This window comes from Chlorocebus sabaeus, chromosome 25 (assembly GCF_047675955.1).
Source record: "Chlorocebus sabaeus isolate Y175 chromosome 25, mChlSab1.0.hap1, whole genome shotgun sequence".
Lineage (NCBI taxonomy): Eukaryota > Metazoa > Chordata > Mammalia > Primates > Cercopithecidae > Chlorocebus > Chlorocebus sabaeus.
In genome coordinates, this window is record NC_132928.1 from 23,181,290 (window position 1) to 23,207,064 (window position 25,775).

Genomic DNA, 25,775 nt, shown 5'->3' on the forward strand with positions numbered 1-25,775 from the left:
GACTGCTTAAGCAGGAATCAGCAAACACAGCTCAGCATCCTACTGTTGAAGATAATCCTAGTTTGTTCGATTCGTTTTCTAATCCTGGCTCTTTAACCAGCTGCACCCTAAATATACTAAGAAGCAGAACTGTGCTCGTTGATTCTCCCTGAATTTAAAACCCAAGGAGCAATGACAGTGGGGATGTATAAGAGGAGGCGCCAGCAGAAAAGATGGACCTATTTCAACTCTGAAAAACCCAAACCCTACTTTTTTCTCATTCTCTCTAAATCTTTCATTAACAATGAGTCCTTCCCATGTCACGCTGTTTCTCTTCACCATGTGATACTTCTGTGCAGCGCAGGAATTAGATATTAAAGTCCTTACTTCAATTAACTAGGGAACAAATCTAATTGAGAACATAACTATACTGTCTTTTACCTTTCCCTGACTGAACCAAGTACATTTCCCTCCTGAGTACTGCACCTTTCTTCTCTTCCTGGTGACTACTGGAACCTGCTTTAAATGGGGTGCTATTTTTAAATTCCTGTGCACATGTGTTCTTATTAGTCTCTCTCAGGCTGCCCAATTTTCCCCATTTCAATTATAAAAGCATGTATGGCAGAGACTGTCTTTTCTTCTTATCTTGTAAACCCTCCCACTTAACACAGTCAGCTCCCAATAAGATGACACAGCTCTTGCCTTGAAAAGAGAACTGGATCAAAGTAAATTCATTTAATTGGCTGCAAATTCCTGAGAATTAAAAATCCCAAGAACACACTGCCTAGTAGTAGTTAGACACATTGCTTCCTGTGTCTGCTACAGAATTATTATGGGGCTTACAGGAGCAGAGAAAAGGAAAACTAAAAGCTCCCCGCACACTAGTACTGTTGTCAAGGAACGTGATCACTACTGTCTTTGCTCCATGGAGCTGAAAGACCGAGGTATGGCCTGCTGACATTCCAGTGGCAGATCCTAGGAGACACAGGAAACTCTCAGGAGTCTCCAACATCCTCCCAATTGCTCATAAAAGCATATTTTGCTTCTGACCTGCCCTCTTATCATTCGCTACCCTAAAAGGAAGATATAAAGCCATTTATGCAGAAGCTTGGGAGCTTCTGTTTGGCCTCATGAGACAAACAACCCAGTAAACCACATATTATTATGTTCATGACTAAGGTATGTACTGCACTGGCCTGCTGGCCTCGATGGTAGATACTGCAGGAGGCTGAATAGGACTGGTCTTCTTTTATTTGCCCAAGTCAAAATTGGGACCTGTGGGCCTGAACGGTATATCTTTATAGAAACTCAGCAATTTGGCAACAGTGCTAACTACTAACTCCAAGAGGACAAGAAAATCAGAGAGTGGCTGTATGACAAATGTCCTACTCTTCATGAATGTGAAGTATGGAATGGTGGATCTAAAAGTAACTCACCAAGGTTGAACTATATGACACCTTACAGAACAAAACATACAATTGCTGAGTTTTTATAGGGACTGACCATGCAATTACATAGAGTCACATAATTGCTTATGTCCTGCCCAATGTAGCTATACCATAAAAATCAGGGTGGGGGATAAATTTGTCATTCATGAGGGCCCACAGGGGTCTGAAGAAAATGGAAACTTGACATATTACCCAGCCAGGCTTAGGAATACTTAACTCTGCACAGGGAATGACTAGTGCATCTAATATACCAGTGTTTTACCCAGTATAGCTGTGCTCAGGCCCAAATCCTGAGGATAGGGATAATTGTTGCTACTATTTACATTTACTATGTGCCAAGCTCTGTCCTAAGTGTTTCACATATTAATTCACTTAACCAGCATAACAACTCCATAAGGTAGGTATGAATATTACCTTCATTTTGCAAATGAAGATACTGAGGCGATTAAAAACTTTCATCTAAAATCACGCAGCAAGTAAGTGGGGGAAATCCAGGATTGTGAACCCAGGAAATCTGGTTCCCAGAACTTGTGATCTTAACTATCAGGGTTGACTCTTCCTGTGGCTGATCTTAACTATCAGGGTTGACTCTTCCTGATAATTATATCAGCTACCATTTATTAAGCATCCATTAAGTCATAGACAATAGCTAGTGCTGTATATACATTACATATATCCTTAGAAGAACCCTTCAAGGTAAGTATTACTGTCAACATTTCACAGGTAAGAAACTGAGGCTAACAGGGGTAAAGTGCCTTGCTTAAGGTTACCAGCTAGGAGTAGAAGAGACAAGATTCAGACCCAAGTTTTTCTGGCTAAAAGCTCTGGTTTTTCCCACTAAGTCACAAAGCTTCCCAAATAACTTTTAACTGAATTCCTTCTCTCTTCCAAAGACTGGATCACCCTGTCTTGCTGATTCCCAAGTGGCCTTCTTGTGTCTCTTCCATCCTGCTTTACCCATGTGTGAGAAGTCCTCCCAATTCTTCCTCCAAAAAGGACTCAACCATGATCTAAGGTTCTACATGAACTGAGCCCGTGCAAAACACACCAAAGAACCTTCTGTTAATTTCTGAAGAAAGGCATCTTGAGCCATGGAGAAGGGAAGCCAACCCTTGCAACACCAGATGCTACATCTGGGCAAAATCTTTCCTGAGGGAACAAACAGCTCCCAAATATGTCCAAAATGAGTGAGTGACGCACTGGTCCCAGGAAGTCAGGGGTTCTCCCTCCCAGGAGATTCATGTTTCCTGGTACTTTCTTTCTCAAGGTCACTCCATAAGTCAATGAGGAACTTTCTGGCCTTCCACCCTTTTCTGATCTGCAACCACAACTATAACATTTTCCATGGCCAACTGACTCTGCTTTTCAACCCAATGCTATCCTGTGAGACTGGTGAATGACTTTGAACCCAACTCCAGAGAAGGAACCCATCCGCAGTAGTGATGTAACTACAGAGACGGCGCACATTCAAATACTGGGCCTGAGGCCAAGAACACAGACTCTACAATACTTTTTCTTTAATTAATTGTGTAACTAACCTCCCACTGAAAGGAGTACTACAGGTTGAATGCCTACCAAATTCTTGAGATACCTAGGCCCTGCTCCCTCATATCCCTTCCAATGGTGACACAACTGATAACCAGCCAAACAAGAAAGTTTACTTTCTATGTCTACCTCCTTGATATTTTGCTAATTTAATATTAGTGAACATAGGAGATTGTCTTGTTCTTCTCTATCTCCAGTACCAAGCCCAATTGCTGATACATAATTAGGTTCCCAAAATGTATACTGAATGATACACAAATAAATACATCATTTAAATTCCTTTATACTCTCTGTAATCTAAGTATCACAGATGATACAAAGGAAGCTTCCCCTTTGTTCTTCTAAACCCTTACTATTGGAAATCACAAATATTTCCAGTTTCAACCACCCCCTCTCTGTGCACATGTGCAAATCTCTACCAACAGCCAAAAAATCTCTTTAGCCCTGCATACAGCCATTCATTTTGTCAACTACTATAAATTTCAGCTTCAATACTCTTCCAACACCTTAAACTTAAAATCTAAAACCCAAATTTCTCATATTTTACCCCTTCAAAAACAATTCCTTCTCCTAACTTCTGTTAAGAAACTTCTAGATTTCAGCTGGGTACAGTGGCTTATGCCTGTAATCCCAGCACTTTGGGAGGCCAAGGTGGGCAGATCACCTGAGGTCAGGAGTTCGAGACCAACCTGACCAACATGGAGAAGCCCTGTCTCTACTAAAAATACAAAATTAGCCTGGCGTGGTAGTGCAGGCCTGTAATCCCAGTTACTTGGGAGGCTGAGGCAGGAGAATAGCTTGAACCTGGGAGGCAGAGGTTGCGGTGAGCCGAGATCGTGCCATTGCACTCCAGCCTGGGCAACAAGCGCGAAATTCCGTCTAAAAAAAAAAAAAAAATCAAACAACAACAACAGAAACCCCTTAAAAAGCCCCTCTATATTTCTTTTAAAGATACCATTAATTTATCAATCACCCAAGTCAAAAAGACACTTTACAGACCTCTTTCTTTTGTGGCTTCCAAGCTCACTTGAAACCTGAATCCCATTAGTCAGCAATTCCTGCAGATTCTTTCTGCACCAGGTGCTTTCCATCTGTCTCTAGACTGTAAGCTCTAGGAGTACAGGGGTGGGTATCTGGCATGTGTCTGGTACATGGTAAGAAGATACATATTTGCTAAATGGACAGAAGGATAAATTCCTCATCTTTTCATTCCTACCATCCCAACCTAATTTAGATCCTTATGATCTACTGCAGCAACTGGTTTCCTTGGTCTCATGTTTCTTGTCATTTAGCAAACTACCACTAGGTTAATCTTCCTTAATCAGAGTTCATACCTATTTAAACCATCAGTGATTTCCAGTGTCTGTTGCATAGAGCCAAATCTCTAATCAAGAGTCAAGCCCCTCCACAATACAAACCTATCTCACTTTGTCCATTTCTTCCATATCCACTTATACTCCCAGCTAAACCAATTTACTCACTGTACCTCAAAATTGCTTTAATCTGTCCTCTAGCTGTGCTCCTTTTTCCTAGAATATATTCCCCTCCCTCTCAAGAGCATTTTCTTTAAAGTTTTGTTCAAATCTCATTTCCTTACTGAAGTTCCCTGACTACATCAACTGAGCCTCATCTCTTCTGCAGCATATACTTAGTACTTACTACCTACAGCCTTATGTTGAAGATTTGTATTCTTGCATTTGAATTTAATTTCTCCCTGACTAGATTATAAATTCATATGGGAAAGAACTACTCCTTTGATTTCTTTGGATCTCTGTCTTCTAAGAGTTTAGAACAAAATCTCTAAAATAGTAAACAAATATGTGTTGAGGAGAAAAAGAAGCTAGGAGAAACACTGAAAAGATACTGACAGTGGGTTATAAAATAGCAGAAGGTCTCTGCAAGGAACACAGCAGGATAGCAACATAGAAGTATTGCTCTAAAACTTCAACAGAAAAAAAAAGCTACCTAAAACCATGAGTTATTAAAAGCAGGAGAGCAAAACCAAGTGAGCTATGACTGAAAGGTAATTTACAGCAAGTCTATTAAAAAAAAAAAAAAAAAAAAAACAGTCAATGCATTATCAGTTAGAGTCCTGCTGGGAAATATTAACACAGATTCCACTTAAAAGAGACAATCAAAGGCTCAGCAACAAATAGGAATACATTTATGCTCTTCAAGGAGCCAAAGAAAATGCAAGAACATCTTCCCTAGAAAGGCTTCCTACCCTCACATAATACTTTATCACTGCTCTTAATCAAACCAGGCTGACAGAATTTCAGACATTATTAGCAGGGTCTTCCCACAATTCACAGGGATGGGGGAAGCCATGTTACCTGTCTTAAACAAAGCAGAATAAGGTAGGGTCAAATAATCACTACAGTTCTATCTGCGGCATCTCTCATTCTCTGGGGGAAGGGGAAAGAAGGAGAGAGATGGAATCAGAGGGTCAGCCTGCAATGGAGTCAGAACTGTGCGGGCTTTAATGAGGATGTCTGCACTGAGCACAATGTGGGAGAGGACAAAAGGTGAGCAGGAGCAGAGCAGAGTAGGAAGCAAAGCCAAAGGGTGACAAGGCAATGGCTTCCAGGGGAAGAGGTGTCCAAAAGACGAAGAAAGCAGTTCAGCAGTGTCCAACCCTAAATGCAGTCACTTAGAACTGTAAGAAAATACCCAACCTAACCCAGTATGAGTGGTTGAAACCTAGCCAGGGTAAGAAAGTGGCCTGGAAAAGGGTGGGATGAATCCATGTGGACCGAATTCAGCCCTGGCCAACCTGCTGCATCCCAAGTTGAATAGTTTCCACGTCCCTGAGATGGGTCTGTCCAGAGTTGCTGCTGGCAGCTGCTCTCCTGGCAGTACAGGAAGACAAATTCATGGCATTGCTAGCCCAACAGCTGCTACAGCTCCGGGGGAGGTGATGAGTGCCCGCTGAGATGTTCTGGGCAGAGAATGAACTATTCTGGGACCAGTCCTAGAGTCAGCAAAATCAAGGCTACAATTCACCGACTGAATGAAAATACAGTACTATTGTCACTCCAGAGACCCAGGAAACCAAGAGCACTTTCTCTGTCCCAGCTTCTTCGACTTCCATTGATTCCTGCCCTCACACTTGGCCCCATCTTGTCTATTACCAAGGGTATGACCTCAGTTTCAGCCCACATTAACCTCACCACTGGACTCCTTTCTTAACAGTTCCTCCTCCTTCCAGTCTCTCTGCTCCAATTGATCATATGCATCGTTGCCATAGTTACCCTTCGAAAGCACAGCCATAATTATATTCCTTGCTCAAAAACTATCAGTGGTCCCCCATGCTTACAGAATAAAGCCCAAACCCTGTCGCCTGGCATTCATAGACCTTTTTAATCTTCTGGCCCCTACCTTTTCCAGGTTTATTTCACCATCATATTTATAATTCCTGTTCTTCAGCAAAACAGATGAGTTATCCACCAGCCTTTGTTCTCACTTCTGTTCGCCTTTTCTAACACTGCGCTCTCTAAAATGCTTCCTTTCCCATCTTTTTACCTTCTTTCTACAACTTCTCCATTATCTCAACTGTATTAAGCTTAAAGGATCAATATCTAGCATTGGCACTTTAATTTTTTCATCTCCCTTCCATTGAACTTAACATCCCTAAAGCCCTCTCCAGTCCCCCAATCAGAAGAAATATCTCTTCTTTGTGCACCTGTGACACTCTGCATGGATGGGTGGCCATGGTCTTTCCTACACTTGTCCTTTCCTACACCACGCATGGACAATATGGCAAATGCTGCTGATTGTCCCCCAATATTTCTCCTTCTTCTATGTTAATAGAAACTCTACTTCATAGTCACCCAGAACAATAACTATACTTCCCAGCCTCCCTTGCAGTTCAGCATAACCATGTGACTAAGTTATGGCCAGTCAGATATGAGTTGAAGAGATGTGTGTGCCACTTCCAGACTGCACCTTTGAAAAATAAGGCCATAACTGCCCCTTGTCCTGTTGCCTTTTCCTGCTGGCTGAAATGAGACCATGGTGGCAGTGAGCCATCTTGAGTCATACAGAAAACGGCAACACTCTCGGGATGGAATAAGAAGCCTGACAGCCCTGGATGGCTAACACCTAGACTATGACATCAGAGAGAAATCAACCTCTATCTTGTGTAAGCCATTATTACTTGGGGTCTATTACATCAGTCAAACTTATATCTTTACCAAATCAGACATGCCTAAGATGCCTTTCCTATGCCAAAATGTCAAATTTTCAGTTGCCAGCACATGTTTCAAGCTTGTCTTAGTGATACTGACTGCCAAGTACCAAGTCTGTTTCAGCGGGATGGTTGTCTCTGCATAGCAATGCTTGGGTATGCACACATCTGAACACTTGGTTATCTTTTGCAACACAAAAATGAGTGGAAATGGAAAAATGAAAGTGCTGTTACTAATGCTGCATTGCGAAGTAGAGGTCTCATCATTGTATTACTAAGATAAGGGCAGAACTCATCAGCTACGTCGACTCTTTAGGTATTCACTGAACTTGAGCAGGCAGGCCATGAGTTTAATCATGGAAAAACAAATAGAACTAAAGACAAGGCATACAATGCTAAAAATATATCAGGTGAGGTATAATTTGGAATTTCACATATACACTTATTTATAATAATAGAACCTACCTACCCCACATACAACTGTAGTTAGATATTCAACCATTTGACTTCTGTATACACTTTTAGGAATAAATTATGCATGAAAGTAGGATGTTGCCTGAGCCTCTCTTATTGAGTTTCTCACCATCTTGCCTGTATTAAATGCATTTGTACATATGTTCTATCTCCTCTTCTACCAGGCTGTGTCATATGAAATTGCCATTTTGCCTTACAAAAAACCCCAGCAATTTCATATGTTTCACCCAAAGAAACTGAAAGCTTTTGGGTTTGGGGCTCATTTTAGTCATCTTTGCATCTCTCACAATACCTTATACATGAGAGAATATCAATAAGAAATTGCTCTTACAGATCTTCTACTTGAAACACTTCTAGTTCCATCAGACACCACTTTTCCACCTTACCTTCTATCCTTTGCCTTAAAAAGCAAAACAATTCTCTCTCTCTCTCTACAGGTAGCTTTTGCTTCTCCTCATAGTAACTTTTACTACCAATGCGTAACTTTTATTCTCGAAGCCTGGGGTCCTGGATTTAGCTCTTTGTTCTCCTCTTTCTCTTCCCTGAATTCATATACTTTCATCTCTTCCACAATCACTTTTACCCTGAAGATTCTGCTAGCTATCTCCAGTCATAACCTCTTACCTCAGCAGTATGCCACCTCCACCTGCATACCTGATGGCCTCATACTGCTCGAAACCCAAAATGTTCGAAGTAGGATCACCATTCAAAACAGATCTTCCCTCAACACCCCTACTTCTCTCATGGATGCCACAATTCTTCTAGGTCACCAGGGTAGAGACACTGGGTCACCCCTGACCATTATGGTTCTATGCTTTATCCAGTCAGTTTTCCAGTCCTATTTAGTTTCTTGAATACCTTCTCAATATATTCCTACTTCCTTTCTACTCCCTCCATTTTTTTCTCTCTTACTTTTTGTGTAGATTACCCTGAAACCTTCATCCTGGCCTTCTCTTTTCCTCATGTCTCTCTCCCCATCTAAGAACCCAGAGAACCCACTAAAATGCTGCCACACCCAATCTGAACTTCTCTGCTTACTATTAAAGAGCTATCACTTGGGGTCTACTCTACTTATTTAACTTATTTTCTACTGCTCTTGGAAATATCTGTGTTCTCATATCTCTACTAAAGTTCTTTTCATATTATACTACTTAAGTAGCTCTTTTCCCTGTTAACCAGGGATTTTTTTTTTTTTTTTTTTTTGGAGACACAGGGTCTCACTCTGTCACCCAGGCTGGAGTGTAGTGGTGCAATCATAGCTCACTGTAGCCTCCAATTCCTGGGGTGAAGCGATCTTCCCACCTCCCGAGAAGCTAGGACTATAGGCATGCATCAGTATGCTGAGCTAATTTTTTATTTTTTGTAGAGATGGGGTCTTGCTATGTTGCCCAGGCTGGTCTCCAACTCCTGGCCTCAGGAGATCCTCCCACCTTACCCTCTAAAGTGCTGGGGTTACAGACATAAGTCACTATGCTCTACTTAACCAGGAACTCCTAAGCTTATGTTAGTTCCTATAACAGAGAGCACAGTACTCGTAGGTATTTAAAAGGAATTTGTTAAATAAGTAGATTGATTGTTACTCAGGATACGATCAGGCAGGAAGCTATCGGAGTAAATCAGCTATGAAGTGTAACAGTCACCCTCTTCCAGGTTCTTGTACCACCTTGTATTAAATACTTTCCTCCCACAACATTTACCCCAACTTTAAATTATATATCTAATTGTGTGACTTGTTAAATGCCCATTTCTTCATCTAAGTGCTATGTGGAAGAGGCAGTTTGTTCCCTGCTACACTCCAAGGCACAAACGAGTTCAAGGAATGTGCAATGGAAATCAGTTAGATGAATGTGTTAGGAACCTTCCCTTTAATAAAGCTGGATCCCACACTAGCCCCTACAACCCCTTATCACCAAATATTCCTGCTTCCTCTTACCTGCACCTGCTGTTCTCTCCTCTGCTACACAAATCTACCTCTCAAGCCTAGGTCCCACCTGCTTCATGATAACTTTCCTGACTATTCCAAAACCTTTATCCATCTGACCTCTCATCAGATCTATGTTGTATGTAACACCAATGATGTCTTAATGAGATCATTACTGCTTTATATGGTCTAATTGCTTCTTGTATTCAAAATCTTCTCTCCAACCACATAATGACTCTCTCAACCTCTCTTGTATTTTCCAATGCCTTGTATAAGCACAGAACTGGTCAATCAATAAATACTCGCTGGTTATTTGAGAAAAAATGATGCCAGGTACCATCTTTAACAGAAAATCAATTATTCTAGACTTGGAGAAATCACCCTATTCCTAGTATGTGATCTTAATCAGAGCAATTCAGATGGCTTGGAGATTAACACATCTGAACTTTACTTTGTAACAAATAAGTCCATAAGCTGAGAATATGATATAGTACTAAAAATCAAATGCTATTTTAAATTTAGGATGAGATTACCAACAGAATAAATCCAACTTTGAATCACTTTCTAAAGCAAATGATTCCTCCCCTAAGTCTTCATTTATCACATACTAAAATAACATTTTAGTATCAGATGATTCTCTTATCATAAAGAGAATGAGACTTGGGAAAGATAAACTCTGAGGAAAAAAAAACATCTGGAGGAAATTCTTATTCTGGCTTATTTTCAGATGTCATGTTCTCCTCAACCTTAACCCCATTTTTGTTGCACAGAGCTGGCTTTTAAAGGATAATTTGTGTCCTGTATTATTAAGGCAATAAATAAAAATAGAAAATGGGGAAAATAAGATACACTTGGCACTAATTCTTAAATTCATTCATTCATTTATTTATTCCACAATATTTAGTGAGCATCTACTATACACCACATATAGTATAGTCCCTGTGGGGCTCTAGAAGATCAAACAAACTTATACAGTCCGCTAAGGGAAGATAACAGAAGGCAGATAGTGCTGAATGCCCTAAGAGAAGAGCAAATAAAACGTTGTAAGAATTCAGAAGACGGAAAACTTTCTTTCTTCTGGGACAATCAGGAAAGTTTCCTGGAACAGGGAGAACCTGAGATGGTTCTTAAGACATGGGCATGGCTTAGACATGCAAAGATGGAAAGACTGACCACATAAGCTCAACTAACAGGATGCCAGTGACCCACTGGAGTGAATGTTCTGTTTGGCTCAGGTATAGTGGAACAGAAACAAGAAATAAGGTTGGAAAGCTGTTTGAAGCCAGATGTAGAGGGGCTTAAAGACCAAGCCAAAAAGCATGCACCTTTGTGAACAGAATAGCACTTCCCAAATGCCAATGTGCACACAAATCACATGCTATGTTGTGGGATCATGTTATAGTAGGACTGGAATAGGACCTGAGATTCTGCATTTGTAACAGTACAGATGATGCTGACACTGGGAAACTACAATTTGAACATCAAAAACATAGATGGGCTGGGTGTGGTGGCTCACACCTGTAATTCCAGCACTTTGGAAGGATGAGGTGGGAGGATCACTTAAGACCAGGAGTTTGAGACCAAACTGGGCAACACAGCGAAACACTGTCTCTACAAAAATTAAAATAAAATAAAAATTGCTAGGTATGATGGTGCACACCTGCAATCCCAGCTACTCAAGACGGAGGCTGAGGCAGGAGGATCACTAGAGCCCAAGAGTTTGAGGCTGCAGTGAATCAAGATCACACTATTATTCTTCAGCCTAGGTGACAGAGCAAGACTTTATCTCTAAAAATAATAAAAATCATAATAAAAAGAACATAGACAATGGAGAGACACTGAAAGTTTTGCAGAAAGAAACTCTCTGATTACCAGTGTGTTCCAGGAAGATTAACTCCGATCACAATGGAGCAAGCAGATTGGAATGGGGAGAAGCTGTAGACCAAGCTTGTCCAACCCACGGCCTGTGGGCTGCATGGGGGCCAGGACGGCTTTGAATGCAGCCCAACACACATTTGTAAACTTTTTAAAAATATTGTAAGGTTTCTTTTGCAACTTTTTTTAAAGCTCATCAGCTATTGTGTTAGTGTATTTTATGGGTGGCCCAGGACAATTCTTCTTCTTCCAGTGTGGCCCAGGGAGGCCAAAAGATTGGATACCCCTGCTGCGGACTGTGATCCTCAATGCTGGATGTTCATTAGAATCACCTGGGAAGCTTTTACACCACCCTGTTACCCAGGCCCCACTCCCACAGATTCTCATTTAATTGGTCTGGAGTGGGGCCCAGATTTCTGTATTTTTTTTAAAGTTCTCCAGGGAATTCTAATGTGCAGCCAGGGTTGAAAATCTGCTATAGAAGATATACTAAATACTGCAATCATTCAGGCAAAAAAAGATGATGATCTAAACTAGGGCAATGGCAGTGGGAACCAAGTGAAGGGGCCAGCTGTATAAAATAAAGTAAATATAGAAGAAATAGACCTTAGCAACTGCCTGGACAGGGATTTAGATATAATGGCCTCAACATCATTTATTTCTCCTAATTAAAGACAGTTTGGTGAAATGGTTAAAAATATAGACCCTGGAGCCACACTGCCTGCGTTTGAATTCCAGCTCTACTATTTACTAGGGGTGTGTGAGTGTAGGGGTGTGTGTGTGTGTGTGTGTGTGTGTGTGTGTGTGAGAGAGAGAGAAAGAGAGAGAGAGAGAGAGAGAGAGAGAGAGAGAGATTAAGATAGACCCTAAGTTAAGCCCCTTAACCTTTTTATGCCCCAGTTTCCTCATCTATAAATTGGGGATCATAACAATAACCATCATATGGAGTTGTTGTTGGGATTAAGCAAGCTAACATACACATAAAGCCCTTAGTAGCATGCCTGGCAATAGAGCTATAAACAAGTTGGCTGTTATTATTAGCATGGTTCATCATCTACTCTCATCTCTATGAAATGTTGAACTGCACACAAACCTGATCTGAAAAACGAGAAGTCCTTGAGGGCTTTCAACCAATCTAAAGCCAGCAGCTCCTGAATCCAACTGGATCTAAGTAGTGTACCCTGCCCTGCTCCACCCTGAACCCTATTCCAAGGTCTGAGAGTAACAGCCACAGAATCCCTACTTGAATTGCTGGTCCTTGGTGCTGCGTGTCTTGGCCAGGAAGCGTTCCGCCAGCTTCTCCAGGTTGCGGGAGTAGTCCATCTCAATCTCTGCCTTCTTTCGGAAGAAGTCCTGGAGGTCCTGCAAGAGTTGCACCCGAAGCTCACACTGCTGATCCAGGCATTTCATCTGCTCTGTGAGCTGAGCACGGATCTCTACAACAAAAACAAGGAAGACAGTCAGAAAGACAGCCCTGAACAAACCACCATGCATGCCAATATTCACCCACCTTCCATTTACTTATTCCCCGTGCCCTGGGAAATTCAAAGCCCTGAACGAAAAAGCCTAAAGTCTAAACTGTCCATACAATGTGAGGCACCTCCAAAAATGCCAACCCTTTTTACACCATTAAAGAACATTGTGAACCAGGAATCTGCTGAATCACTTAGGAGAAGCTGCTTATTAAACATAATAATATTCCTATCTACCATTTATATTACTATGTTTCTAGTGGCAGAGAGCCACAATCTGGGTTGTCTTCTGGCAGAGGGCCCAAATGAATTATCACCCCAACCATCCTAAGAGGTAGGTACTACCTTATCCCCATTTTTAAAATGAGAAAACTGAGTCTTGAAGAAGTCAAACTTTTAAGTGGTGAAGCTGGGATTCAAACCCCAAGAGACTGACTTTAGAGCCCATGCTCCTACTTTTTGCACTTTCCCCATCATTTCAAAATGTTGTTTAGCATCTTCATGAAGTAGGATGAAGGTCAGGATATTTTAATGGAGATTGAAAGAAAATTTCCCAAGGTCAAATTGTAGCAATCAAAACAAAACAAACACAAGACTTCTGGGCAAGCAAACCATTCACTGTCAATCAGATTTCACAGTTTCCAATATCACAGAATGAAAATCATTTTTTTAAGAAGACTTGGAATTTTTCACTAACAAATATCACTCATATCCGTGTTGCTTAATCTTCAGGGATGCTGAAGTGCCTCTATAGTGTCATAGCTATAAATATTTCTGGTTAAGCTCTAGCATGCAGATTTCTGGCTGGTCAGGGTCCTTGTATGGAGCTAGCAAATACTATCTCTGGAACTGCTGCAAAGGAAGCTACAGATGCGACCAGATCTGCCTCAAATGCAGTACCGCATTTGTTACTGACAAGAGACCTGGCACTCACAGGAAGCAGTCTGCCAAAGCCAGACTGATTTTCAGCTCAGAGAAGGCCTGCAGTGTGTATCCTGCTGAAGTGATGTCCCAATCCCCATCTGAGTCAGAATGGAGCCATTTCTTTCATCCTTTTCCTCTGCAAGCCTGCTTAGCTCCAAGTGCTTTAGGATGTGACAGTGACTCCAATCCCACAGAAAAGGATCACCTATATTATGCCTTTCCTTATGCATGCCCCAAATTCATTCCCAAGTAGTACAGTTGTAACAATGCTTTCTGTCTATGCTATGTAATGCATCATTATGGGGAGAGGGGGTCTAGAGTTTTCATGTGAGCTGCAGATAAATCAGAGAAAAACAGGATGAGAACTATGATGTTGAAATGTTCATGAAGCAATGAGGGTGGGTAAATGGTGCATTTAGCTTTGCCTTGAAGTAGTTGAGGCTCTATAATCTGTCCCCATCTACATTTTTGTTTCTGTTTTTACAAATATCAGTATGTCCTTTGCAGATGATCTCAGGTGATCTGTAAGCGCAATTCTCACCCTCTTCATCCTCATCTCTCTCCCTGTCAACCACCAATGCCAACCAGCCCTGCAGTAACCTCACCTGAACTGAAACTGAGCTCCGGAGGATTGTTTCAAGCAGACAGAAGGCTATGCAGAAAAGCTGCCTACCTCATCACTCATCAAAGCTCTCTTGTTCTGTGTTTTATGGAGTCTGATTACAAGGGTATTGGGGGTAAAGATCTGCAGAGGTTATGTCAGGCATCTGGTTCTTGCCAGGGATTTCTGGGTCTCTTAAAGGGAACAGCCCTTGTTAAGACTACTCCTGAAGGCATTGTACCCCTTCCATATATTAGTGAAAAGCTGATAGTAATAGCCATTGGGTGGGCAAACTGTGCATTGAGAGGGCATTCACAATGCTTACTAATATTACTTAAATTTCATCCATTAAGAACCAAGGCCTCTTTAGGGTGGAAAGGCTTTCCAGGTACTGAATCAGTAACAGATGTACAGGGGATATGGATGGGCAGTAAGGCTGTCAGGTCCCTCTGAGTCCCCTGTAATGCACTTAAGAATTTACCTCAGTAATCTCACTCGCCAGGGGAATAGAAAGAAACAGTTAGTTGGATGACACCCACCCTCTGCCAAAAAAAGAGAGGACGAGGCAAAGTCCCATGAAGTTCCAGAAGTAGGCCACTCCAGACTTAGCCTGTCCAAGGAACAAGTATTTCATAGGAGGCCTCTGAGATATGTGATTTAATGTAAGAAACCCCCAAGCACATCCAGTCAGCAAGGAAATCCAGCCTGACTTTGTCAGGTGCCTCAATGAGGGCAGCACAGTATACGCTGCATCACAGGTACTCCCTCTGGAACCCTGAAGGGAAGGGAGCATGTGTTTATTGAATACATTTTATGGGCCTTTCTATATATCATCTCATTTAATTCTCACAGGTAGTCTGTAAGGTATCCACAATAATCCTGATTACACTAAGGAGAAAACTGAAGTAAGACTCTTCAGGTAATTTACCAAAGGGTCAACGATCAGGCAAGTGGAGCTAGAGCTAAATTAAGGTTTGTCTTTACTTGTCAAAGAGGTTAATAGTAGGTCAGAGAAACAAAAACAAGAGAAATAGAACACCAGTTTGGAGTCTCTGAAAGTATTTCTGGGTAAATCACAGTGACCATGACTCTTACTCCTGGAACATCGCCTTTTCCACCTTCCAGCTGAGGGTTGATTGAGGCCCCTAAGACAAGTATAGACTTGCCCACTGACTCATTAGCTAGCTATGCTTCAATCTGTCCACAACCAGACTGGATCCCTTCCCCACTTCCTAGATCTACCCTACAGGACAGCTTAGAGGGAAGTGCTTTTCTTGTCCTGTGAGTGCACCCTGAGGTCTACCAGGAAGCCCAGGGGACAGAGACTGTGAGAAAGCAGTATCCCCACCCCTGATCCAGGAAAAAAAAAAAGAGGCGCTGTTAATAGATACCACCTGCCAGTGTGGTTTATTTGTGATATGACACAACTGAGCATCTCCCCTCCCTCAATACTGGCCAAAAAGAAGAAGAGGAAGAAGGAGGAGGAGGAAGAAGAGGAGGTGGAGGAGAAGGAAGAGGAGGAGGAGAAATAAGAAAGACAATGAAGAAGGAAGAAGGAAAAAGAAAGAAGAAAGGAAGAAGAAAGAAGAATGGAAGAAGAAAGAAGATGGCTCCCTTGTTACCATCTTCAAAGCATCCACACAGGTATTAAGGGAAATTCTAACCACTCTCACTCTTAGGCATACAGCTCCAAGACAGGACAATTGTTCTATCCAGGGCAAAATGTGCTGCTTTAGGCGCTGCTGTTGCTGCTGCTCCTACAAAGACAAACAATGGTCCCCAAGAAGGCAGCTATGCTGGCCCCAGTCCCCGTCCATGCACACAAGGGGCAGGAAACAACGGGCCACTGAATACCAGCACTCCTGGGCCATGTGCCCAGACTGGAGGCCCCTCTGAACCCTGGCCTATTAACAAACAAAAGGGCAGAAAGAAGAAAGGGGCAATTATAAAAACACAGAGGAACTCCTCACAGTTCCCTTGTGTGCTTAGGCGATCATGCATGTGCACATCATGTGTGCACATTCAAAGACTCACACAACTCATACCACTTACACCATGCTTCACGATACCAACTCAAGAAGGCTTTACACATCTGGTTTACAGTTGGATGAGAGTTCTTGGGAGCTATGGAGATGGTAGGGTCCTTGCCAGTTCCTTCCCTAGAAATACATGGGAAGAAGTCAAGCTCTTACTTTCTAGAAGCAGCTACATCTTAGGGGTACAAAATAATTCCCTGGCTATTCACAAGGCCAAAGTACTAAGGTTGCCATGAGCCACCTGGAGTGATATACACCCCCAAACAGCCTCCCCTGAGTACCCAATAGAGCCCATTTATTCAGCAAATCTTACTGAGCCTCTCCTGTATGGAGGCACTGTGCGAGGTGATGGTGACAAAGGAGAAAAAGACAGGTCTAAGCCCTGTCTAAAGAGGCTTGACAAATAAGAGAAAGGACAAGAGAACACAAAAAGTCTTATTGTTTCTGCTTTAAATATTCTTTATTGTAACAAAGCTGAGGTAATAAGCCCCAACCTGAAGATCTAAGATTTAAAAATCATCAATAGCAGAAAGAAATCACATAACAGGGCTAAGAAAAATCCAATGTCCTCTAACATTTTTTCTTATTATGATTTTTAAAAATGACACTTCAATAAAAATTGCAGCTTCCCTTGCAAGAGGAACCAAATTTTTTAAAAAGGTTCCTGAGAATCAGAGTTGACCTCTGGTTGATATTTCATGCAAAGACTCAAGACAAATTTAAACCTCACTGTTCTGAATTAAGATAGTGATGACTATTGCTCAACCTTGTGAATATGTTTAAAAAATTGAATTGTACACTTTAAAAGAGTGAATTTTACAGTATGTGAATTATATCTCACTGAAAAAAAAAACAGATAAAAAAATTGAACTCCACCACATAGCATATTCTGGTGAGCACCATCTGCCAGTGAAGGGGAAAATAACCCAACAAACAGGAACCAAAAGGAGGAATGGATTCTTGGTTTCCATTTCCCGGTGTGTATGAATTAAATGAATTCTGCATTGACTATTCCTAAAGCAAATCTTGGAAGCTGCCCCTCTGGGCAGTAGGCTTGGCCATGACATTGAACTCCACTGGCAGATCACCAACTCCAAAGGATGTCAGATAAAGACCTGCCAGGGAGTGTTTTTATATGTGAATTCAAATCCAGGATCACCAGACACACCCACAAAGCTTCCCCTGGGACATGCTGCCTCCTTGTCCATGCTTGGCCACAGCTAAGATACTAATTACACTCGTCCTAGTATTTAGAAAGAGGCGTATTTCCTTTTTAGAAAGATACTGAAGGATCTCGATAAGCATGCAACTGGAAGAAAAACTAGCCCTAATAGGATACTGATCATTTAACAAAAACAGGCAGGGCCCCGCCACGCTGACAATCGTATAGACTCTAAATTACAACACCTGCCAATGCAGATGACACAGTCCTCTGAAGACTGCCCTCACTTCAGAGAACATCCAGGGAATTCACCAGCCAGTAGAGTACAGGGGGTGAGGGTGTTCAGCCTATTGCTTTCAATTCAGAGATCCCTTTCTTTCCTCCTTTCAAAATTCATCTTCTTCTTGAGGAATTTTCTCTGATTAAGTCATGAATACCACATTTCTAAGGAGAAAATAAGGGAGGAAGGGCAGGCCAGGAGACAGATGTAATCTTTCAGGAAAGTCACACATGCACGTCCTTCCTTTCTCCTTGATGTGCCAGCACCCAGGGGGCAGGAGCTGCATCTCCCTCAGGCTCTGTTGCCAGCACGCAGAGCAGAAGATCAGCCCATGCTCCCCATTGGGAACCTGGTCTGACTGTCAGTCTTTTTCCACCCAATCTGCCTCACCCGTTTTCAACCCTTTCAAAAACGCATGATATCACCTCAGTCATCTCAGGAATATTAATTCCTAGTACCTTTCCAGAGAATGTTACATAAGAACACAATTGAGGCTTTCAGGCTCTACCCTCCATATCTCTTACCAAGACTTATCACAACAGTAATCAGCCCCTCTCAAAACTGTTCCTCAGGAAACAAAATACCAGAATGCCCTGCCAAGTCTTGCTCTCTACTCCGCTAATTTGCCTTTCTATGAACTTAGTAAAGGAAGGACTCAAAACTCCTTGCTGGACAGATGTAAGAACCAAAGCTCAGAGCAGCAAAGGGGATTGACCAAGATCACACAGCTATTTAGTTGTAGATCAAGACTGAAATCCAAGTCACTGAGTTCTCAACGTCCTTTCTTACTTTTACTTACTCTTATTGCAAACATTTATTTGAGTGCCTTCCAGGTGCTCTGAGAATACAGACAAAAATACTTCCTCAAAGTTAGCAGGGTAGTGGGGAAGAAAGAAGAAAAAACGGTAACAAACAAGGTTAAATAATAATATAAACAAATGAGTATGCACACAGAGCAGAGAGACACAGCACCGCCCTCAATTTGTTATATGCGCTATAACACATCTTCAGTGACTGACATTACTTATTTATGAGTAGTCAGTTTCCAAGAAAAGGCCATCAAGATACTTTCAGTAAACTAGGAAACAGCAAATATTCTTCCTCAAAGAGTGTGACTTTTTCCACATTACTTTATTAAGTAAGGAACAAACCAGGCCAGGCACAGTGGCTCACGCCTGTGATACCAGGACTTTGGGAGGCCGAGGTGGGCCAATCACTAGAGCTCAGGAGTTCGAGACCAGTCTGGGCAACATGGCAAAGTCCTATCTCTACAAAAATTTTTTTAAAGTTAGCTGGGAGTGGTGGTGTGTGCTTTAGTCTCAGCTACTTAGGAGGCTGAGGTGGGAGGATCGCTTGAGCCCAGGAGGTCAAGGCTACAGTGAGCCGTGATTATGCCACTATACTCCAGCCTAGGTGACAGAGCAAAACCCTGTCTCAAAAAAATAAATAAGGCAGGCACAGCCAACCAACAAAGAGCTATTACGTCTCTGAAATAATTGTTTTTCATTCCTTGTATCCATGTTCTCCCCCACATGCTTTTGGCAAAACTGATTCCACCCCTGCCCTCTCCAAAGATAGGTGAAACCCCATCTCTACTAAAGATACAAAAAATTAGCCAGGCATGGTGGCATGCCTCATCAAAGATAGTGTGCTTTCTCAAACCCAGGCCTTGGCTAGGAGATGGAAGACCCGGGGACAAAGAGAGTGTGACGCTGCCACTGCCATCTTGCTACCGCGAATGGAAAGCCTGTTTGAGAATGGAGTTGGCCCAACGAAGCAGAGCTGAGAGATGGGGAGAAGGAAACAAAAGTATCTGAATGAAGTCACAACGAGAAGCCAGCCCTATCCCTAGGCCTTTCAGTTACACAAGTCAATTCATTCAATTTTCGCTTAAAACACTTTGCCTTAGGCCAGGCACAGTGGCTCACACTGGTAATCCTAGCACTTTGGGAGGCCCAGATGGGAGGACTGCTTGAAGCCAGAAGTCTGAAATCAGCCTGGTCAACATAGCGAGACCTCATCTCAAAAAAATAAAATAAATAAAATAAAAAATATATAAAAAAGAAACAAACAAACAAAAGAAACCACTTTGTCTTAGAGTTTTGGTCCCTTGCAAAGAGGCCCTAACGGAAAAAGTGAGGATTTCTGAAATATTCAGAAGTATGAAGATCCCTGTTCTCAAGAACGTACAATCTAATTGGGAAGACATGATCCAAATATACAATACATTTCAAAATTTTACATAACAATTCATATTACATAATTGCACAAGATATATAATTATATAGTATAGAAATTATGTTATTGTATACTATAAGGACATGAAATTAAGAATAAATACTACAATGAAAGTGTTGAAAACTCAGGAAGATCGGTGGGGAATCCCGTTACTAAAGTCAGGCTTCTGGAGGTAGTCTAAACTTCTTGAAAATAAGAAATTTGGTCGGGCACGGTGGCTCACACTTGCAATCCCAGCACTTTGTGAGGCTGAGGCAGGCAGATCACGAGGTCAGGAGTTCGAGACTAGCCTGGCGAACATGGTGAAACCCCAACTCTACTAAAGATAGAAAAAATTAGCCAGGCATGGTGGTGCACACCTGTAATCCTAGCTACTTGGGAGGATAAGGCAGGAGAATTGCCTGAACCCAGGAGGCAGAGGTTGCAGTGAGCCGAGATTGCACCATCACACTCTAGTCTGGGCAGCAGGGAGTGACTCTGTCTCAAAAAAAAAAAAAAAAATTAAAAAAGAAGAATAAATTTGTCTGTTCAGTTGACTACTGTACTTGTGGGACCCAGAACAACACCTAGCAGTATAGTAGGCCTCCAGGTTTGTGGAGGGAAGGCAGGAGAGGAGACAGAGAGAGAGAGAAAGGGGAGGAAACGGAAATCTGAACTAATATCCTGAGGGAGGGTAGGATTTCAGTAAATGAAGGGTGATGGGATATTCCAGAGTTAGAGAAAACATACACCAAGAGATGGGAATGTTTGAGCATGCCCTTTCTGTGGGGTAGTGAGGAGGATGTCCTTACTGGAACAAAAGGTGGCACTGAGGCTTGGTCAAAGATAAAGGTGCAAGGCGAGGAATAGCTCCAAAGGCCAATAGAGTAGTTTGGATCTCAAGCAGCCAGAAATGGAGCTGGTAAAAGTTTGTGTCATGACGAATGTAATAAACGGAGTTGAAGCAAGATCACAGTGAAGGAAGTCTGCTGGATGGAGTCCTATGCTGTCTAAATGAAGAAATGGAGTGGACATTAATGAGCAATACAAGCTGAATGGTAGAGAGGTCAAAATGAGTAGAATTCCATGAGTAGAAAATTTCTGCAGATACCAACACCAATCATTAGTAACAACACATACTTAAGAGCCCATGACTCTATAGTATGATTCCAAACCATACTTCCCTTCACAGTAATCAGCAAACTGGAGCCATAAGAGACATCCTTGGGTTCAAAGGTAAGACAGTAATCTTGGTGGGAGGAAGGGGGTAGTGGGGGCAGTTGTGACTGGAACCGTGGCCTCCCTGGCTTTCCTTTTGACTGTAGTTCTCTGTGATGGACTTTAAACATGGCCATCTTCAAAAGTGTCTGCGCTGTGCAGCAGATTATCCCAAAGCTATGAAAGAAAGAACCACTCCCCGCCTTACATTAACTCCACACTACCTAAAAACAATGCCTGCACCTTTGGTAACAAAGAGAAACCAGCCAGTGGAAAAGAGAAGAAAAATGGCCCTACAAGTTTCCAAAGGACATTCAGTCATCCATTAACTTTCCAGCCCCCAAGTGAACGCACAGAAGGCAATCTCATACAGCCAATGAGAGGGATATCTCAATGAACTTCAATCATCGCGACTGCTCTGGCAGGCCGCCTTAGTTCTTTCAAGTGACTCAAAAGCAAGTTAAAGACAAAAAGCTCCCAAATGAAAAAGCTGCCACATCAAATGCCAAAGTAGTAATTTTAGCTCCTAGGTCTTGGCTGAGATGGCTGAGAAACAGAATTCTCAAGGTCCAAAATTTAGAATTAATTTGTACCACAAACTAAAGATGCAGGATGTGAAGATCAGCAGCTCCTCTGGGAAATGTCACCTAGTCTGATGCTCCTGATTCATTGCTAGTGACAAGCTGCACATCAGTTTCCAAGGACCACGATAATCAACAAACAAACCCAGCAAATATTTATCTAACACCAACTCTATGGGAAGATCTGGGTGATGAATCATTGGAACACACATGAAAATGTAAGATATTTACACAAGAAAATGTAAGACAGTCTCTTACTCTCAAGGAGCTTACAATTGAATTGGAGAAAAGGAGGACTAAATGCAAAAATATTTAAGAGTATAAGACTGTGCGTCCTAAGTGCCAAAATAATGGTCCCAGACTACATTAAGGGAGGAAGAAATCAGTAAAATCTAGCATGGACCTCTTGAGACCTTGGGTAGGGGAGGATTTAAACAGAAGCGAGGGGGATGACAGATGAAGGGTTGTAGTTAGCAAAGCAAAGTCAAAGAGGCTAAAATGGGCAGATGAAGCTCAGGAGGCTGTGAGAAGTCTTGTGACTTGAAGGTTCACACAGAAGAGTATGAAGAGAAAGGGTAGAAAAACAGGCTAGGGCCAGCAGAGAGGGCCCTGCATGCGTGATGAGCAGAACAGATACATAGTTCTAAAGGGCTCTATAAACTCTGGACAAAGCAAAATGACAGTCTTGAAAAGCAGGACAGCCCAAGAAGAGTCAAAGCTCAAGGAGAGTCAAAATCCAAGAAATTTCCTACCAAACAATTCCTGAAAAGACCAAATGTCAGTTCAAACATGTCCACTCTGTTAGAGGACAACGGCACACTGTATGTGCTCAAGGCTCCAGCACAATCGAGTTGAAAACAAACCAGATCAATATTAAAATCCAGACCCTAAGTTCCTGTAGAGCTGGCTCTGGAAAGTTTACTTCATTTTGTGCAGGACCCAGCTTAGCATACAGCACATTGTTTCAATACAGCACATACATACTGGCACACTGTTTCAAGTTTATTCAACAAGCAGGGACCAAGCACCTATTCCTTACCAGGGAGAAGGACAAACAAAACTGATTAAGGAAGACCAAGAAGTTCAGGTAGCCCATGAAATGCCTGCGAAGCATCCTACTGGAAAAGACAGTTGTATTCTCCTTCTGTTCTCAGGAGAGGTCAAGTCTAGAAATAGACATTTGGGAGTCATCAGCAAATATTATAGATGGCAGTTAGGAAGTTAACCAGGAAAGTGAATGCAGCTGTCCATAGAGAGCATGTAGAATGAAAAAGACGTTGGCTTAGGATATCCCCATTTAGGTGGAAAGCAAAAGAAGGAGAGATAGGAAAGTAGATTAAGAATGAAGAGAGATGTACAAAAGTGTCAATAACTACAGAGTATTTAAATAAGACAGCAAGTCAAAGAGCTCATTAACTTTGGCAATCATTATTGAGGGCCTGCTCTGCCAGATTCAGTTTATGCATCACCCTAGATGAACACAACTACCTTGCTGCTGGCTGAAACAGTCTGCCCAGTTCCCATTGCAATGGCTGTTCCTGGGCCTTCATGTGTTGTTGGTGGACCAGCCTGACAGTGCTTTGCCTTGTACCCCTGCTGCGTGATTCTCAATCCCACCCCAGGTTTTCTCTATTGCCACTGGAGCATGAGATTTGGAGTGACCTATTCAATCAATAGTCATGTCAACAAGTACAGAGAAGTGGAGGCTCCATGAATCAAAGTACCTCATGACAGCTACTGTTCGGGATGTTGGGTAGACAGTCCCGTCCTTGACAAAACTTATCCCAATGAAAGAATCTGCCCAGCAGATCCTTCAGAATAGCTAATCATTTATTTTTCAGCAACTCAATATACATGTTAAGTGACTGGCTGGTTATAAGAACTGGTTTAGTTGACCATGGTTTATTTTTTATGGAAAGATAAACTGTCCCCACAAAAGTTATAGGCAGACACATCTTATATATTTACTAATAATCACACATGCCATTTATTAAGTGCTTATTACGTGCCAAGTAGGCTCCTATTGAGTCACTATTCTATACATAGGTATCTCACTTAATCCCCAAAACACCCCAGGGAGATAAGTTTGCAGCAAAGCCGAGTAATTAAGAGGACAGACTGCATTGAGAAAAACTTGGATTTTAATTCTAGTTCTGCCACCTGGTACCTGTGTCTCCCTGAACAAGACACTTAATCTCTCTAAGTCTTTTTCATTATCTACAAAATAGAGTTTGTAATAGCAGCCACTCCATTGGATTGTTATGAAGAATAAAAGAGATGGAGAATATAAAGTGCTTGTTACATGCCGGATGCCTAGTAAGCCTCCATTAAAAGGCAACGATGATTCCTCCCATTTCACAACAAGGGACCACTGAGGTTCCTAGAGATCAGTTAACTGCCTAAGGTCACTCAGATAGTAACAGATCACAACAGGATTTGAACCTAGATGTGTTTAATTCTAAAAATCAGTGCTCTTAACCACTCTCCCCCATCCATTTGTTTATAATGCTGAGATACGACCTCATGTGGTTGTCTGTCATAGTGGAATTTTTTAGTGCTAGGCTAGCAATGCTGACTGGTTAACAAAAAGAATCCCTGAATTCCTTCAACTTAATCAAATAAGAATCCTCATTCTCACTGTCTTAACTCTGAATGTTTAAGGGTATGTGTTGGGAAAGAGGAGGAAACACCTTTTTATCATTTCTTCTTGAAGGCAATAGCAGGAAAAAATCCATGCCATCATCTAGAGATGCTATCAACCGGAGAGGCCGCAGAGAAAAGCCTGACCCTGGAACTGGACTGCCTGGGCTCAAAATGCCAGCTCCACCACTGACTAGCTGTGTGTGACCTTGGGCAAATTACTTATCTCTCTATGCCAGAATGTCCCCATTCTGTAAAATTTTGATAATAACAGTACCTACCTCACAGAGTTTTTATGAGTCAATATTTGTAAAGTTATTAGAATAATTCCTGGTACATTACATTGTAAGCACTATATACATTTCTCTTTTTTTTTTTTTTTTTTCTTTTTTTGAGACGGAGTCTTGCTCTGTTGCCCAGGATGGAGTGTAATGGAGCAATCTCGGCCCATTGCAACCTCTGCCTCCTGGCCTCAAGCAATTCTCCTGCCTTGGTCTTCAAAGTAGCTGGGATTACAGGTGCCTGCCACCACGCCCCGCTAATTTTTTTGTATTTAGTAGCGACAAGGTTTCACCATGTTGGTCAGGATGGTCTCAAACTCCTGACCTCAGGTGATCCACCTGCCTTGGCCTCCCAAAGTGCTGAGATTATAGGCGTGAGCCACTGTGCCCAACTTAACACACATTTCTGATAATACATAAAACTATCCCATAGGTTCTTTGATCCTTTAACTTTTCGATAAAGAAGGTACAGAAAGTGATAGGAATTGAACAAAATTAGTGGCTTCAAACTTTGGCAATCCAACACACATGCACACACACATACACACACAACTGAAAAGTGTCATGAAACAACATTTATCCTTAGTCATGAACTCTGATATTTTCTGTATCTGTTTAAATGTTGGTTGTGGCTCACTAATTTGCTTTCATAATTTAGTAAAAGGTCTCAACCTGCAGTTTGAAAAGCTGTGGAAATAAACCACATGGCCACCAAAGGCAGAACTAGAACAGTCTTCAAACCACTCAGCTCCTTCTTCATGGGTTATTATTAAATCAGAAAGGGCCTAAGTTTCACTTCTTGCTGGAAAAGAAACTGTACATTCTGTGTCCTCCTCCTTTTCCCTCCACAGTTCACGTGAGCACTAGAAATTCAGAGAACACCCAGGAACCAGTGGGCACTTCCTATGTATGCAACTCATGTTACTGTTGCCCAA

The 25,775-nt window shown here is 41.9% G+C and overlaps 1 protein-coding gene across 7 annotated transcripts in view; it reads right to left on the reverse strand.

The window, feature by feature from the left end:
- Positions 1-25,775, reverse strand: part of SRGAP2 (SLIT-ROBO Rho GTPase activating protein 2) — a 250,304-nt gene that overhangs the window by 139,380 nt on the left and 85,149 nt on the right. For all 7 annotated transcript variants that reach the window (XM_007988689.3, XM_007988687.3, XM_007988691.3 and 4 more), the window contains exon 3: positions 12,672-12,864. In XM_007988689.3, the coding sequence (XP_007986880.1) occupies positions 12,672-12,864 (193 nt within the window). The remainder of the gene's footprint in view (positions 1-12,671; positions 12,865-25,775) is intronic.